Genomic DNA, 17975 nt, shown 5'->3' on the forward strand with positions numbered 1-17975 from the left:
TCTATGCTCTCATTAAAAAAAAAAAAAAAAGAAAAAAAAACAAACAAACAAACAAACAAACAAACAAACAAAAAAAACCCAAAGAATTTATCAACTATTCTACTTAGGTAGAATTTTGCACTTCTTTTCAATATTCCCTTTTTCTTTTTTTTCCTTCTTTTCCTTTTTGCCATCATTACTGCAGAAAGACTTCCAAAGCAGTAGCACTGATTTTGAACATCTGCCAAAAACTTTAATCACACAGCAGCTTCCCTTTCTGGCCCACTGTTTCTAAGGAAGATATTCATTTGCAGAGTAGCTTCCTGTACATAGAGTGAGATCACAACAACTTTGAGATGATTATTTTGTTCTTTCTCAAGAAAAGTGAAGGACTCTGAGATATGACAGATAAATGAAACTTTCTTCAGAAACAAACAAGAAAGAAAGCCAAAAACTATTAAAAATGAACAAGGAACTGACAGAAAAGGATTACTTATTAAGTTTACTTCAGAGTTTCTTCCTCGTAAGAAGAATATAATACCTGGAGGCCCTATAATACTGTGTTATATTGCTGGTATTTTTCATCTAGCAGATGTAGAGTTCTTAAACTGACCAAGGGTTGTTTATCTTTGAATGTTTCTGTTCAGCACATTACCTGAAAATCAGCTCTTAGACTTGCATTTCTTTTTTGTTTTGTGTAACAGCCAGACCCACACACATATGGAGTTCAGAAATATTTTTCTCCAGTTTTACAGAGCAACTGGACATTAAGACACTTTGAAATATAGAAAATTTAAGAAAAAAGAAACTCAAACTTGGATTTAATAGAAAACCAATGCAACTTCCTTTTTCTGAGCTCAGTGTGTAGGAATAAAATCAAATTTTAGTTCACTGTCTTCTGTAATGTCCTAATTTCGATACTTCATTAACTTTCTCATTGGCATCTTTTTTTGTTTGTTTTCATTCAGTAAAAACTCCAAGAAAATGTTAATGATTTACTCAGCCATTAGTATTTAGAAACGTTAAACTTTCTTTGTCAAACTGAGTATAAGAGCAATAAGCAGTGTGTTTAGAAATCGGGAAAACAACAAACAAACAAACAAAAAACATTCAGAAAGCAGAGATGGCTGAATATTTCTGTTTGCTGGAAGTAGATAGTTGATAGACAATTTGCACTGGGTATACGTATGCTACTATAATGTGTTTTAGTTCCATGTAACAGAGAAAATAATGCCATATTACAGGAAAAGAACGGAAAAAAAATGCAAAAAGGAAGACTGTATTATGAGCACTGGCTCACAGGCTTTATGAGCTATTTAAAATAAATTACTATTCACATTTTTACATGGCAAGCAGCAATAGCTGCTAACCCCCCTGCTGTTAAATAGTATAACACTGACAATTGGTGATTGATGACAGATTTCAGAAGAAAACAATCATACTGCCAATGAAAATTTCTTCAAATGGGCTCTTGTTCTGGCTGAAAGTGTCCATTGATTTGTAATCATGGTTAGAAACAAATTTAGTCAAACTTTGACAAAAGATACATTGTCCTCTTTTGCACAAGATTTTAACCGGTGCTAAGCATGGGGCTAATCATTTAATATTTCAAGAAAATTTATTGTGGAACATTTTGCTTGGCAAAAAGTGAGTGAATGCCTATATACAATGAACAGTAGAAACCCTGTATATTTGTACCAGTATCTTAATCAGTCACCCATAACGCTCTAGTGCAAAAAAATTGTGCATTAACATTTTGCAATATAACGGCTGATCGGGAAATTGGCAAACTGCCCTATGTATGAGATACACTGTAAGTTTCTTTTAGCAAGATTTCAATGGTAAAGCATTTGCAGGTGTATGCAACCTCAAGGAAGGCTGTGTTCTCCTTCAAGAGAGCTTTATTTCTTCAGAATATTCCTGTTCCTGGGGAAAATCTGTGGTGCTATCATTTGTCACAGTACTCAAAGGATTTATCCAGGTGCCCAGAAGAATGCATTGAAAGGCATCCAGCCACATACAAATATGAAAGTCTGAGGCATTAAATATGACTAATTGATGTGACTTGGCAGTCTTCCTTAAAGTGTGCCTTGAGTTGAAGCAGACGTAGCCAGGCATTTTAATCCAACTTAAGGTGAAAAAATATTCCTTGTCTGATCCCCAGAAGACTGACACATTTTTACCAGAAAATTTAGCTGCATGTAGGCTCACAGAAGATGTTAAAGATTACAGCAGCAAAGCCAAGAGAAGGGAAACTGGTATATGGCACCAAAGGAATTACTGCTTGTCCATCAGAGGTATGGCTATGAATCAGTCATATTGGGCACTGAAGGCTATACCACTGTACAAACTGTGTTCAGAGTTGTATCAAACCTCACAGCCTTTGCCTCTGTGGGTTTTAAGTTTGTGTCATACATAGGATTTTCAAATGAAGCCTGTCCATTGCTGTTTTCATGTCCAGCATATCCATTGTACTGTACTTTTGGTCTTGTTCTGGAAAAAAAAGGCAAAAAATGCCCATTAGTAAACAATAAAAATAAAAATTATACTATTACTGCATATTACTGTTATATCTTTAATGTTTTCATATTATCAATACAAGCTGCATAGCTCTGTCTAACACAGATAGAGATCTATAAAGTTGTTTTCAGGACTTAAAAAGTAAGATAAATCCGTCAGGAAGTTGTTCTTAGAACATGAAGAATACAAATCCTTAATAGGCAAACCAATCTAACAAAAGTGCAGAAACAACATAGGCATAATACAGGTATGCATTTTCCCTGTAAAATCTGTCAAAAGAATGACAACTTCATAGCCTGTTAGTGCCAAAATCGGCAGACAGAAAGAAAGCAATGTGCAGCAAGAGAACAAAGTACTTTGGGAACTGATAACATTTAGATTTTTTTTTTTTTTTTTTTTTTTTTTGTCAGTAGCAACAATTATGATGGTTTCTGATGACATTTTCATTTTTATATTGCTATACTCTGACAATAAAAGAATCTTTTCATAAGTGGAAACACTTATTCCAGTTTTACTAAATTAACACCTTACCAATTTCAAAATACACATGATGGCACATAAAATGGATTTTACTGGCAAAACTGCAATAGCACCTTTACTTGATAAATTTAATTTTCTCACAATCAAGCAATTGTAATTGTGTTTCACAGACATTTGAGATTTTACCCATGCTGATTTTTACCATCTACCTAGAAAGACAACTGGACCATCTGTATAAATGTACTGATATAAATCACTACAAATTGTCAATTTAAAAGACTTGAATAGAGTAGATGGTGAGATGTATGGTAAAAAATAAAAGCAAGCAGCTCCTAATTCATTCTTTCAATTGTATCTTGGGTTTTAGATTTGATAAACACTCACAGTCTTGACTGATTTAGGTGTTTTTCAGCAGTGGAAACAGCTTAGTAATTTGCTGTTTATTATCATTCCAGAATAGGAAGTTATTATTGCACCAGTGAAATGCTGCAACAGGTCTCCTTGATACTACTAAATGTAAATCAGTGCAAAGTCATCAAGCATAACTTCAGTGAGGCAATAATAGACAGTAAATGTCCAGAAAACTTCACGCTGGTAGTAGTAGTACCCTTCAGACAAGGGTCACTAATTTTGGTTATTGCAGCTGCCTGCCACAGTATATGTGCTTACCTCCACACATACATCCAGCAATAAACAGTACTAGACACCTCAGCAAAGACTATATATGTCCAAATATCTGTAAACTGATTGACCAAATTCTAGTTAATATTTACAGTAATTTTGACGCTTGTACATCAAAGGACTCAAATAATTATCTTTCAGGAACCGCTCTTCTATTCTGGATATTACCACTATGCAGAACACATCAGAACTTCAGGGATGTTCATATTTTTATGCAAAGTTCTGTTAGAATATATTAAACCAATAATTAAATGAAAAATGAAGTAGAATTATTCACTTTCCAATATAGAGAGTTAAATGATACAATAAATTTAATAAAATACAGTACTTTGTTACTTCAAGACTAAATTTCTTAGTGTCCTGAAGTAGATAAAGAAAAATACAAAAGAGGCTCAGTATAGAATTTTGTAATTTCAATAACTGAAATGGGGCAAGAAAATCAGTGAAGAACAACAAAAGAAAATATGCTTAGTGCTTATTTAATGTTAAACAATTTAGCAAAGAATCTCAAGATAAAACTTATCAAGAGGGTTCTGAAAGTCAAACTCTTCTACAGTTCTGTTTTGGGTAGCAGATAGGGAAAATTCTCACTGGAAATATGTTGGCAATGGAAATTGATAACTTACAAATAGTTCTTGTAATTTAACTTCTTTTTTTTTTTCCCCCAATATTTTAATTTTAGTACTAACAAAATCTGCTTAGAAATCTTAACATAGGACCTTTCCTAAGTGCAAGAATTTCTATTATTTTCATTTTGTTTAGAGAGACTGAGATGCTGTCTTCTCTTCTGAGGCACTCCCTGTCTGATAGTTAAAAGGTATTGAAACTATGTAAGAAAGCACTAACACCTCTGATTATAATTAGTTGTTATTAATCTGACATAGGCACAACAGAAATATATGTAACATCTTTCTGTAAGAATGCTTTTAAATTCATTGATACAGATAGATTCTAGGGGCATAATTGCTACTGCATTATTTTGAAAATTTCATTTTTAAAAGTCACAGATTCTATTCTTTCCTTTGCAACATTATTTCTTTCAGAGAGGATAAAGGTGACCTCAAATTGCTTCACATACGTAACAAACTTGTTAATTTCTTGAAGATACCTTCTAATAACCTCTCTAAGATTGTGGTGTAATAGAATCTATTCTTCTAAAGACAAATATATGTATATATCTTAAATATATATGTCCATTTCTAGCAAATAGAAGAGGAAACATCTGCTACTTCCATCCAATGTAAAACACTTCATAGAACAACTGCAAAATAAACCTATACCTCACAGTACAGTTTTATCAAATTTCACTCTTCCCTCTATGTTCCATTTCTTCACCCTATTTGAATGAATGCCTGTTCTTCTGTGTTTCTGTATAAGCTTCCCTCTTTCCAGAGAAAGAGAGAGTTGAGAATGCAGGAATCAAAAAGACATCTTTCAATAACTTTGTTCTGAGGCACAATTCTTAGTTTTTCTTGATCAGTTGCTTTGTTTTGCTTTGTTTTTTCACCAAATGCCATATCATTTATGGATATGTATCATTTTTACTGGAGTTAACAAGTTCATGTCTCTTTGCAAAAATTTTTTTGAAGTGGACTTCACTTTGTCCCTATGATTTCTTAATATCACACAATACTCATATAATAAATGGAGGTTTATGAATGTGTTGTTTAAATCAGTATTTCTGTGAAACAGCATTTTCCAGACTGCAAATAATGCGAGGCAGTCAGAGAATATTGTAACTCAATACAAAAAAATCCACAAAAATTGTCCCAGAAAACCCTAGTCAACATATATATCAGCTATATACATCTGCTTTTAAACCAAATTCAAGACAAAATGACTAGATTTATTCTATTACCTACTAATATATAGAAGTTTTATACAAGCTAAAGTCATGCCAATATTAGTAGTATCTACTAACTTATTCAGCATGAACTGTAAATATTCTCATTACTTATTGGAAAAAAACTAGCATATATTTAATCTAATAGAAGATTAAAATTAAAGTATAAAACACGATCTGAGATTTCAAGCTGTCATTCAAACGAAACAAGATTTATAGGTTTTTGCTTCACAATACAGTGACTCATTTTTCTAATACACCTTTAAGAACTTCTCTGCATTGAACCCCTTTGGTGGAATGTTTAGTGATGTTTGCCTTTCTAGAACAGATATTCTTTAAAGCTTTAGTGTAGCATTCTCTAGCTACTTATGGTTATCAAAATTAAGACAAACAATATATTCAGATCCAAAATAAATAACATTTACATTACCTGTGTTTGTAGAGGTAAAATGCAAACCCTGATAATATTAGAGCAAAGAAAGGTACCAGGATGGCAGCTGCAACAGAACTGCTGTTTGTACCATAATAATGATTTGAAAGGTCTGTGTCCACAGTTAAAGGACCTGAAAAGAAGCAAAAAAAGAGGCAGAAAGAAAATTCTTAGTTTTTCTATCCCAGAAATTCTTTTTATTCAAAAAGAAAGAAAATGCTGACTTGATCATTCTATTATAAAATATTAAGTATATGACATGCAGTATCATGCATATATTTTGTTAATACCACCAAACAACGTATAATTAAAAATTATGGAAATGATTTGAAAACAGTATTCAGCAGATTATACTTGTTTCAGTTTAGTTTCATAGTCATAAACTACATCTCTCAGAAACTGAATAAATTTAAGCCTACATATTCTGATTAACACTGAAAATAGAAATAAAAATTAATCTATGGCTGTATCCTTAATATTAGCTTAGAAACAACTTGCTGTGAGTGACTACATAAAATATGGAAAAGCATAGGAGAACTGAGATAACTGCAACAAGTCACATTGGTACTCCTAGGATCAGCAGTGCTTCAGAACCACTATACGTATCCTGGCTGTATCACAGTTTCATTCAAGAGGTGAGATATGAGGTTTAGAGCATCCAGCAGAAGCTTTTGCACTGTTATAAAATTCACATGCAGAAAATATAAAGGCATTTACCTGTATCAGGACATCTCTTACCATGGACAGGAACCCCTGCACTTGAGTCTTAACGACTCTATGCAGCATTATATGCTTGGAGAAGAGTGTCTGGAAAGTTGTATGGCAGAAAAGAACCTGGGGGTGCTGGTTGATAGCCAGCTGAACATAAGCTAGCAATGTGCCCAGGTGACCAAGAGAAGAGAAATGAGAAATATCATGGCCAGCTGGACCAAGCAAGGGATTGTCCCTCTATATTCACCACTGGTGAGACTGCACCTCAAGTACCGTGCTCATTTTTAGGTCCATCACTACAAGAAGGATAATGAATTACTCAAGCATGTACAGAGAAGAGCAACAAAGCTGGTGAAGGGACAGAAAATAAAACATATGAAGGAATAGCTGAGGGAACTGAGGCTGCTTAGTCTGGAGAAGAGGCCGAGTGGAGACCTCTACAACTACGTGAAAGGAGGTTTCAGCAAGAAGGGTATTGGTCACTTTTCTCAGATGACAAGTGATAGGACACCAAAAAAAAACCAAACTCAAGTTGTTCCAGGAAAGGTTTAGATTACATATAACAAAGAATGTATTATGGGGATGGTGAACAAGCATTAGAATAGGCTCCCCACGGCAATGGTGAATTCCCCATCACTGGAGATACTTAAAAGATGTGCAGATGTGATACTAAGGCACATGGTTTAGTGTTGAGAATCTGTAGTTCAGGTTGATGATTGGACTTGATGATGCCGAAAGTCTTTTCCCACCTAGACGATATTACGATTCTGTAACATTTAAGATTGCAATGCAAATAGCCCAGATTTTAGAATACAAATCTAGAACTCTAGAAATAAGGCATAGGCATTCAGTAATTAAAGAAACAGAAACTAGCAGTGGACTTGCAGACCTTACAGAACAAGATATTAAAAAACAAGAGACCAAAAAAACCAGTTCACAGTAGTGGCAAAACAGGTTAAATCATTTAAAGTTCTAATTTTTTTTTGGTAGATGGATAACAGAGATCTGTTTTGTCATTAAGCTATTCTCTAAGGCTAGAAACAAACAACTGATTCTGAAAGAGAATAAACAGTAGTAGAAACTACATACTTTTTTCAGTTTTCATGATATTCCAAGAATGAGCATACCCACTGAGCCTGGTCTTTCTCTAGAATTGTGTGATAAGGAATTCTTCAAAGAGTTTGGTCTTTCACACTTAACCAACTACTTCTCAGCAAATGCTGCTCTTTGAAGTATGCTTGCAGGTGACAAATTTTATATTACATTTTATATGCACCAGTGCATACAGACTTTATGCACAGTTCTGGTTTAGTGTAAAGGCAGCAAGTAATTCAAAATATGTTAAGTCTTCAGTTTGAGGACATATGAGATCATTACCTCAGCAGAATATTCATGAACATAACACTTAAAAAAACCACTATTATTGAATTTGACAGTATATGAACATATATTATTACCAATGTTGATCTGAAATTTACTGTGTCCTCTTAACTATAAGTTCTTCAATGAAGAATAAGCAATGTATAGACATTCAGTGTCTAGTAAATCATCACACAAAGAAATCTAATTATATCAATATTTAAAAGATAGTATCTGCATTTTTAAAAGCCTCACTTCTGAGATGTCAAAGCTGAAGTAAACAAGTCATTAGCCTAGGAGTGCATGTGTAAAAATAACACTTCAGCTCCTTACTAGCCTTTGGAAACACAGACTGAGCTCTTGTACTACAGTTCTCATGGCTGATTTTTTCTGCTATCATTGAATACAACAATCAGAAAATACTGTAACTGCTGAATTGTCATTCTACTACTTCTTCCTTTTTTCCCTTATCAGTATTTCACTTCTCAAGCAAATGGATCCAAACTTTTTTTAGGTAACTACATCATTGAAGAAGAAGAGATGGGACTTAGCTGTACATTATTTTTCCCTGCAGGGAACTGCACATCCAATGTGCTAAGCAGATCCTCTTCTTAGAGAAGTCTGTTGTCTTCCTGGGGCTGGGATGACACCACGAAACTACGTAGCCTGGTACAGCCGACATACAACAAACCCTTACTGCTTTTCCATATAGGGAGGAGATGAAACAGCTAACATGTGAATTCAGGGCTATCAAAAGGGACTTCAGGGACTTGGGACGATGGCTGAAGAATTTGCATTTAAACTCCAAATGTGAAGTCCTCAGTACAAGAGAGATATAGACCTGTTGGAACATGCCTAGAGGAGAGCCAAGAAAAATGATCCAAGTGATGGAACACCTCTCCTGCAAGGATTGGATGAGAGAACTGGGGCTGTTCAGCCTGGAGAAGAGAAGAAGGCTGTGAGGTGCCTTGATAGTGATCTTTCAATATGTAAAGGAGAGCTACAGGAAAGAAGGGGACTGTTTATTTTAGCAGGATCTGTGATGTTAGAACAAGCAGAAATAGTTTCAAGCTTAAAGAAGGGAGATTTAGATTACACATAAGGTAAAAATATTTTACAGCAAGGGTGATGAGGCATTGGAACAGGCTTCCTAGTGATGTGGTGGATGCTCTGTCCCTAGTGACTTCCAAAGCAAGGCTGCATCAGGCTTTGGGCTACCTGATCTAGCTGTGGGTGTCCCTGTTCAGTGCAGAGATTAGATGATCATTAAAGGTCCCTTCCAGCTTTAAAGATTCTATGATTCTTACTGGAGAAATGGGGATCCTTCTTCTGGCCTGGCTCAAGAAAAAGTGAACACAAGAAGGTAACCCAGCAAACCATAGCCCCGCTGTTTAGAGATACCAAAGGCTTCTCAACAATATATATGCTTGAATGAACCTTTGTGCTCTACTTTCACAGTGTAATTGTTTAAATCAGGAAAAAAAAAAAAAAAAAAAAGAATCAGTTTAGATATAATGACACGGACTGTACAAAAGTACAGTCAGATAGACAGCCTGTGCCTCAGAAGAGTTTACTCTGAAGACTGAAATAGTATTCAGCTTCAATGGCAGTTCTTAGGCTGAGAATTTGAAGAGCAAGATCTTCCCTCCATTGATTAAACCATACATGGTCAAGATGAGCATATCCCTAGGGTAAGTGATTTTACACCAGTTAATAGAGTGAAAAAATATCAGGGACTTTTGGTAGAACTCTGAAGGCCAGTGGGTACTGCACCGCTGATGTTAATGAAACTGCCACAATTTTAAAATGCCGATTCATGCCAGTGTAGATGTTTTGGCTAAGCTGCCTGTTCCTGCTAGCCCAAGACAGTATTTATGCAGCAAAGTACTATGTATATCCTGTTCAAGCATCAAGAAATGCAGATGGCTGGTATTTCCTAAAAATATTTTATGAGTAATTATTTATTAGTAAATATTATACTAGTTTTCATGAAAAAAAAAACAAAACAATAATAGTAACTAGTTTTTCACCAGCTCCTGGAGTACTTGTATCCATGGATGCAATATTTATCCCAGTCATTAATTTCATATTTTTGACAGTGAAGTAGAAATCTATCTAAATAAATATCTAAATAGATATTCTGAAATACGCTGTCTCCTAATGAAACTGTCAAAATCAATGATTCTGTCTTTTCAATTTCCTTTGTGATTCTTCTTGCATTTTATGTATTTGAACAGAAAAAAGCTTTGCATTGTGTGACACTTCTGTTATGTTCAAAAAACCCTTCACTGACAAGGGAACAGTTGCAATTGGGCTCTCTTTAGGAATATCTTGTGATCATTAATCACTTAGCTACATCTGCTACAGAAGATTAAGTGATAACATATTAGGCAGAATTAAATTAGTATTTGAACTGTAAATTCCAAATATGCATACTTTATTATATATCTTACAATAGCAATGGCATGAAATAAACATGCTTACTTCAGCTAGAAAGCTGACAGAATCATTTGTTCAATTCACTCTTGAAAGACTTGAAAATATTATATACAATGAAACTCTATGAATGCTTTTACCTTGTCTTTGGAGCATAAATTTTCCAAAGTCTTTTCCATGTATGTCACCTTGATAAGTAAAAACACCTCTTTCCAGCCCCGATGACACCTAAAATACATAGAAGTAGGGAAAAGAAAAGAAAATAATTTTGGAAAGAAATAAGCATATTTATCCACTTTTTTTCTGATTTAGATATACAGATTTGTTTGAAAAATTCCCACCCATGTGCAACACAACAAGGCAAAATCATAGCAAGATGTAATGATTCACTCTACTCTCAATTTAATAAACTAAAAATTATAATGGGCTTGGGGACGATAGAAGATTATATACACAATTTGTGGAAAATAAAATCACTATGATTTCTACATTGATATCTAGAGTGATGTATGTAATCTTTATCATATAAAAAGATAGAGTAATATAGAAAAATAAAAAAAAATAATATTATGCTCAGCAAGGTTTGTCTATCGCAGTTTAGTTACTTACATAACCATCTAGCGCCCAGTTGTCATTTTCAAACTTGTTTAGGAAAATGTCATTAGATCCTTTGATCTGAAAAATTTTCAGTAGCAAATGGGCTTCTTCCTTCTTGTAAACACCTATTAATGTAAAGGGAATATCATATGCCTTTTAAGCAATTTTTGAATCGGTTTGTTCAAATTTGCTTTCAATGTCAATTACATTGCTTCAAAAGGACAACATTTTGTAGAAATCATTCCATGTTAACATAATTTTATAACTTAGATAAAATAAGAAGAGTTTACAATGCTGTAAGAACAGCATCTTAGTTTAATGATCTTTCCCCATATCATATTTGATAACAGGATGCAAAGATATTTTTGTACTGCTTGATTTTATAGATAAATGGTCAAGAATATCTATCTTTTCATGCACAAATTCAATAATTCTGAACACAAATATAATTATTTCCTCTCTAAAGTAACTGTCAATTAGAACTGGACAAATTTGTGTTTACTCACATCACAATATATTGCTATGATAAATATCAGTGATACAAAGAAGGAAATGTGCTATATAAATTCTCCCTGAACTTTTGACCTAGGAAGGTACTGATAGCTGACAGCAATCATTACAAATATAACTGTGATCAGAGGCTAGATCAGAACACAAATCAGATTTGCTGAAAATAATATAGGATGTTGATTAAAAGGTATGCATAATTTATAAAACTATTTAATTTATCTGCACCTACTGTACGTCATACTAGTTTGAAGACCAAGTTGTTTAAATGCAGACATTAATCACTGTACAATGGAGCCTTGCAGTATTACAAATATTAAAATGAATTCTTAAAATTCTTAAAATTCACTTTGCCTATCACTTCAATATTACCCACAGATTCAAAGATTAGTACTATCCAGAAGCCCAAGATTAAAACAACAACAACAACAACAAACATCTCATTACTTATTTGAAATGTAACGGGAAAAATTGTTGAGTAAACACATAAAAATTGTCTGAAATCTCTGCTAAAGTGACTGCTATATTTATCACCTCTCCTTTTGCAAAATAAGCAGTAAAAAGTTTGTAGAGAAAACATAAAGATTTTCCTTCATTTCTGTACAGGAGAAAATAAAACAAAACTGGACAGGGGGAAAAAAAAAAAAAAAAAAAAAAAGACTGTTTTTTTTCTTTTTTTAATATTGAATTCTGAACCTACCTGATAGTTTGAGTTGCAGGCTGGATGCTTCAGTGAATGTGGCATTCACTTTGCTGCTTGTAGTGTTGAACCAATCAACAGTAAGAGTAGCAGGCTGTCTTTTTCCTAGATATTCATAAAATCCTTTCCACAGTGAATTTACAAAAAACACATCTGAAGGAACTAAGTGGGCCAGGAAAAACAAACAAACAAAAATGAAAAAAAATAGGAGGTTATTCTCAATGAAAGAGATATGCTTAGGCCATCCTGCTTGTTTCATGAATAACACAACGCTGTGTGTAATACCTCAACTTTTTTCATTGAATTCCAGATACAGTTTATCACAAGTTTGTATCATTCTTTTTTAGACTCCATATATTTTCTCCACACATTAATGATGAATTTTTTTTCATGGATATCATTCCTGAAAAATCATATATTTCCTGCAAAGGTCTTTCAGAGTTATTTTCCTAAATATTTGTCATTGTTTAGCTACAACAGTGACTTATAGTGAATCTGAAACTCAACATTTTAAAAGTATGTTTGTCTTTTATTCGCCAATTAAAAATAAATTCGTCAATTAAAAACATGTCTGAATTTAATTCTGTGGAGGTGAATGTCAACTATGACATGAAACTGTTAACAGCTTTGATAGTTAATATATAAGACTTCGTTAAAAAAGAGCTGACACCACACTTTATTGTCACATTTAACATTTTCTATTCTATCTCTGACCCCTTTTAGTGCCAATAACAGCTGTTAATCTGTGCCCTGGGGAGACAGCTGTAGAATCAGAGTGGCTTTGACCCCATTCTGCTCAGATTTTGCAATGTCCATTCCTCCCCCACACAAGAACAGAATGATAAAAATGAAATGGCTTTTGTTATACAAACACCGAATCAGCTATGGATTCCTTCCTGCATGTGAAAAATGGGAAAATCCATGCCTACTAATTAAAATAGCTTCCTAACAAATTTTGCAAAGGCTGCTCAAAACAATGAGAACCATGGCAAACACATACAGTATTTTAGATCTTAAAACTTCTTATGGGTATTGAGAGAACTAGTTATTTAGAACCTGTATTTCATTATAATTTACTGTTAAAATATTACTATTTCATACAATTTGATAAACAATAAACAACAATTTCTATTCAAATACTGAAAGGTGGCAATCAGAAAATTAATCTATTGTGTTATCAAAAATTTAGTTGAGAAATATTAGCTAAAAAACATTAAGACTATAGATAGCAGCAAAAGGAATTCTACCAAAAGACAGACTGCATACTAAAGAAAATGTTCCAAAATACAGTGTTCTATACTCAATAAAATCTATAATTAAAAAAAAATATAGCTTAAAACTTTTACTTGTTAGTTATTGCTATTTATTACCCAATTTCAAATCACTGCTTACCACTGTTGGCATGTTCAGTAGCAACATAGTAAAATAGTCAATATTTTTTCAAAAATACCTTTCAAATATCACTTATATATTAAAACAGATCATAAACAACATGACGTGGTGAGATACTGATGCTCTGCAAAGAGAATGCACTTGATTTGGTCTGTACTTTAATATGGCATTGAACTTCAAAACCTGTGTGGTAGCAGACTGATGGATAGCTTAGCTGTTGAGTGAGATGAATTCTCCAGTAAATGAAGATTATTTTTTTATTATAATGAATACACACTATGGCTTGAATTACTGTAAATCTATAGAAGTGATGTGTTTGGAAAGAACTAGCTTTAGGTTTCACCTGACATTCTTAATATAAATATCCTTGGGGAAGGTTAATTGTTAGCAGAAGTACCTTTTTATCTCATGTTTTACAGAGTCCTTCAGTGAATTGCTGTGACTGTTAAGCATTCATCTTGTTTTCCCTGTAGTTAACTAAAACTCAGAATTTAGAGTTGCAAACTCTTTTATTTGGTGAAAAAAAAATCTCTTCAGAATTAAATGAAACAGTAAAAACAATAGGTCTCTCATTTTCAGAAAATGATTAAAAGATCTACTACATAAAGGTGCTACCCTACATATTACTATTTTGTCATTGGCCGGATGGCAAAAGCGACTGTGCAAATGTTCCTATGGTCCACACAGTTCAGAAAACCCTGGCATAGAGTACCAGAAAAATTAGAGTTTCTATGAAATAAAAGCCAAGAAAATTTCTAAAACTGATTTTTTTTTTTTCCTGGTTTCTTACAATGTATAAAACTGAACTTTGAACCCAGCCCCTAAACTTATAGTCTACGCTCATTATAAGGCTCTCAGTTATAGCAATCTCTCTGATATAAAACTCATTCAAATCTACTTCCTGTTTATATGATTTATCTTTCTGCCTTGATTTTACTTATTTATTTATTTATTTATTTTGTATATGTGGTTCACAGAATTGGTATTGTTTAAAATATAAAATAGTTGTTTGGGAAAGAATTTGATAGAGTAGGTTTAATGTGGTACTTGTTATTGAATGACCTCAACATTTATATTCCTTTTGAAATGAGATATAAAAACCTATTTTAAATATTGGAAGCTGTTTTTATCATCCATAGCAAACTAGGGTGTGAATCAATTTATTTGTTTATATCTAAAACTCTTCTTGTATACAAACCTGGAGTTTTAGTTATTGTTTCATTAACTTCTCTCACTCCTTTACCTACAAGTAAAAAGACAAATTATCATTTTCATGAACATATTTGTTACTTTTTTTAATAGAATGTTAAAACAATGCCTGATCGATGCAATTATCCCTTATGCAATAAAGTTATATTTAAAACAGAAGTAACTGACGTCTTGAATACTTAACATGTTCAAGCCTAACCACTTAAAGAAAAGCCATCAGAAAGTAATTTAGAAAAGCAACATTTTTACTGTGGAAAGTTGTCTGGTTATGTAATTATTTTATACACTTAAGTCTATAATTTTATATCAGTCTCTGCTATAAAAGAGAGCCTTATTTAAGGGACAAGTATTATATCTAATTGTGCATAATATTATGCTAAATATAACAAACTGCATTAATAAGGTTTGCTACAGATTAGCAAAAGACATCTGGATTAAGAAGACACGATCAGATATCATGGGAAAGAACCACAAGAGGTATCATTTGCTATACTACTGATGTTCTCAGCAGTTATGTCCATTGATTTCAGCTAAAGCTGTGGCTTCATATTGTTAGAAATTTGAAAATCACTGTCCGGTAGTAGATTCTGTCTTACATAAATTTTGGTTCTTTCTCTTTAGAAAATCTTAAATCTAACATATTAGATTGTTTAAGTGATAAAATCAGAACAAAAAGTGTGGAGTGCACAAAGAGAATTATATCTAAAGACTGCATGACAATAAAAAAGAAAATCAACTGAAAAAATACAAGAACTTTTACCTTAATGTATTAATTACATATTACCCAAGAAAAATCTTCCTTTACACATCTACAGTAAGATTAATTTTTATGCGCAGACTACACTTCTCTAGTTGAAGCAAAGAACTATAAAATAAACTACAATTCTAACCTCAAATCTGTTTAGAGTTGTTTGACACATTAGACCTATATGTAGAAGTTGCAACCATCTTTCCCATGGCATCTGATTGCCTTTCTTTGCTCCTGTTACAAAAATTAACTTTTTAGGTTTGCTGAATTAGGTAGTTATCCATGTTTATTCACATGTAGAGGCCAAATTCAGCCCTCACAATTACATACTCAGAGTTATTATACGAAAATGATAGGAAATTTACATGGACATAAATAAAAATGGAATCAGGTTCAAACAGAGGTTTAATTTATCTATTTATTACTTTGTTGCTTTTTTAAAATTATGGATGTTTTTCTTAGTTGAAAAGAATTCCTGGATGAATGTAAAAGACAACTGCAATGAAATATTTTTTTCTTACTTCTGGAAAATCATATATTAAAAACTGAGGACATTGAAATACTCTTTTAATACTATGCCATAAACATTAGGAGAAATATAATCAAGAGTCATACTTTATATTATGTTGGTTTTTGCTGTTGTTCTTGTTTGCTAGTAAGGAGTAAAATCATGTATGTGTGTACACATACATACATACATACATACATACATACACATACTTCCATGTTCTCCTCGATGAATTGCAGATGTTGTCCTCACTTTAACTTTTAAAATGGTTTATTTCACAAAATAAAAAACTATTGTGTCATATGCATTTTTAAACAGTAATCGGGAAAGTTCAGTCCGAGTATATAAAAGCCAAATGTTGGGGAAAATGAAATCCATCCAAGTAGGGCACAACATATCACTCAATAATGACTTACTTTTACAAATAGGTGATTTTCCTGTCCATTTCATATCTGGCTTACATGTCCGATGCTCTGATCCACCAGCAAGAAAAAATCCCGGCTGACAGGTATACACCAAAGTATACCCCAAAGTAGGAAGATCTATTGCTTTCACATCTACATGTGCCGGTGTCTCTGGCTGCCTGCATGCATGAGCTGCAAAGGGTTGGTGAGTTAGAAAATGATAGTAAACAGCATCCACAGGATTAGCTGATTTAACTGAAAACAAATGCATGCCACCATATTCCGTCATTAGGTAAACTTTGCACACCTTGTAGAAACATCAATAACTTGTAACAGTAATAGTCTGAGTGTATGACTTGTGGGAAGATGAAAAAGATATTTTTGAACAAAATGCCAAATCATGACAGCAAGACCGGAAATAATTAAAGTGAAGGGAAGCACAAGTAACTGCATGTCCTTTAAATACTGTACTGTCACAGCTTAAGGTATCACTTACATTTTAAAGAACCTTAATACAGAGTGGTTACTATGATAAATTTATCATAAGAATATAAGGTCATTTTAATTAATATCTGTTAGTCTTGATCAGTGTATTTTAATACAATACAATTATTATAATGATAATACTTATTAGATGTAGAATTATAACTACACTAATTGTTTACATGTGTAGCCCAGAGAAGTTGAATTCTGGTAAATTTTTAGCTTATGATTCAGTAAATCTAGCAAAAAAACCCCCAAAACATTCCAAATTAATTTCAGGCCACTTTCTGTTCTCTGTTAATCCAATACACAGACACACACAAAGATAAAAGATTAACCTAAAACAACTAATGCAGTAGGTTAATGAGGAAAAACTTTTTTTTAATGAGTAAATTATTGTGCACTGTGTAATCAAGAAGAAAAGAACACCTGAAAAATCTTACTTAAAAGCAATATCCTAAATACATATTTGTTCTTAGAACAGAAAGCAAATGCAAAAGCAAAACAAAAAAAGCATACAGAATACTGTTAAATAAAACTGACTTTTTTGTAGCATACTATTTGATACGATTTCCATGTGCATTTATCTGTAACTCTTTCAAAATTGCACAGTGTACAAACTCATTAGATAAGAAACTGCACTTACGAATACATTCAGACTGTATGCCACTCCAAGTTAAGTTAGCAAGACAAGAACGTGTTGTAGATCCCTGAATATGATAACCTTTTCTACATCTGAAAAAGACTGTACTTCCAACCTAAGGATCAAAAGAGAATATTAGATGAAAGAAGTAACCACCATGTGCAATTAGATATCAAGACAGTGGTAAGCTAATAGAGAAATATTTCTTTTTCAGAAGTGTGTCCTCTGGTTACTGTTTTTAAGCTTTTTTTTTTTTTTTTTTTTTTTTTTTTACTAATATGAGAAGTACGAACAATAATCTTATTTGAAAGCAGTAAGTGGAAGAATATTAACAAGGCTGTGCAC

At 32.9% G+C, this 17975-nt stretch overlaps 1 protein-coding gene across 1 annotated transcript in view; it reads right to left on the reverse strand.

Annotated features, from left to right (window-relative positions):
- Window positions 1-2312: 2312 nt before the first annotated feature.
- CSMD1 (CUB and Sushi multiple domains 1) overlaps window positions 2313-17975 on the reverse strand; it is a 988742-nt gene continuing 973079 nt past the window's right edge. The window contains exons 63-70 of the mRNA XM_042815127.1: window positions 17634-17745; window positions 16517-16696; window positions 14834-14878; window positions 12244-12405; window positions 11049-11161; window positions 10580-10667; window positions 5934-6066; window positions 2313-2472 (exon numbers count right to left, since the gene is read on the reverse strand). Coding sequence (XP_042671061.1) covers window positions 2313-2472; window positions 5934-6066; window positions 10580-10667; window positions 11049-11161; window positions 12244-12405; window positions 14834-14878; window positions 16517-16696; window positions 17634-17745 — 993 coding nt within the window. The remainder of the gene's footprint in view (window positions 2473-5933; window positions 6067-10579; window positions 10668-11048; window positions 11162-12243; window positions 12406-14833; window positions 14879-16516; window positions 16697-17633; window positions 17746-17975) is intronic.

Source organism: Centrocercus urophasianus, unplaced genomic scaffold (genome assembly GCF_019232065.1).
Source record: "Centrocercus urophasianus isolate 14NV4802_14NV808 unplaced genomic scaffold, USGS_Curo_1.0 seq_10, whole genome shotgun sequence".
NCBI classification, from domain to species: Eukaryota; Metazoa; Chordata; class Aves; order Galliformes; family Phasianidae; genus Centrocercus; species Centrocercus urophasianus.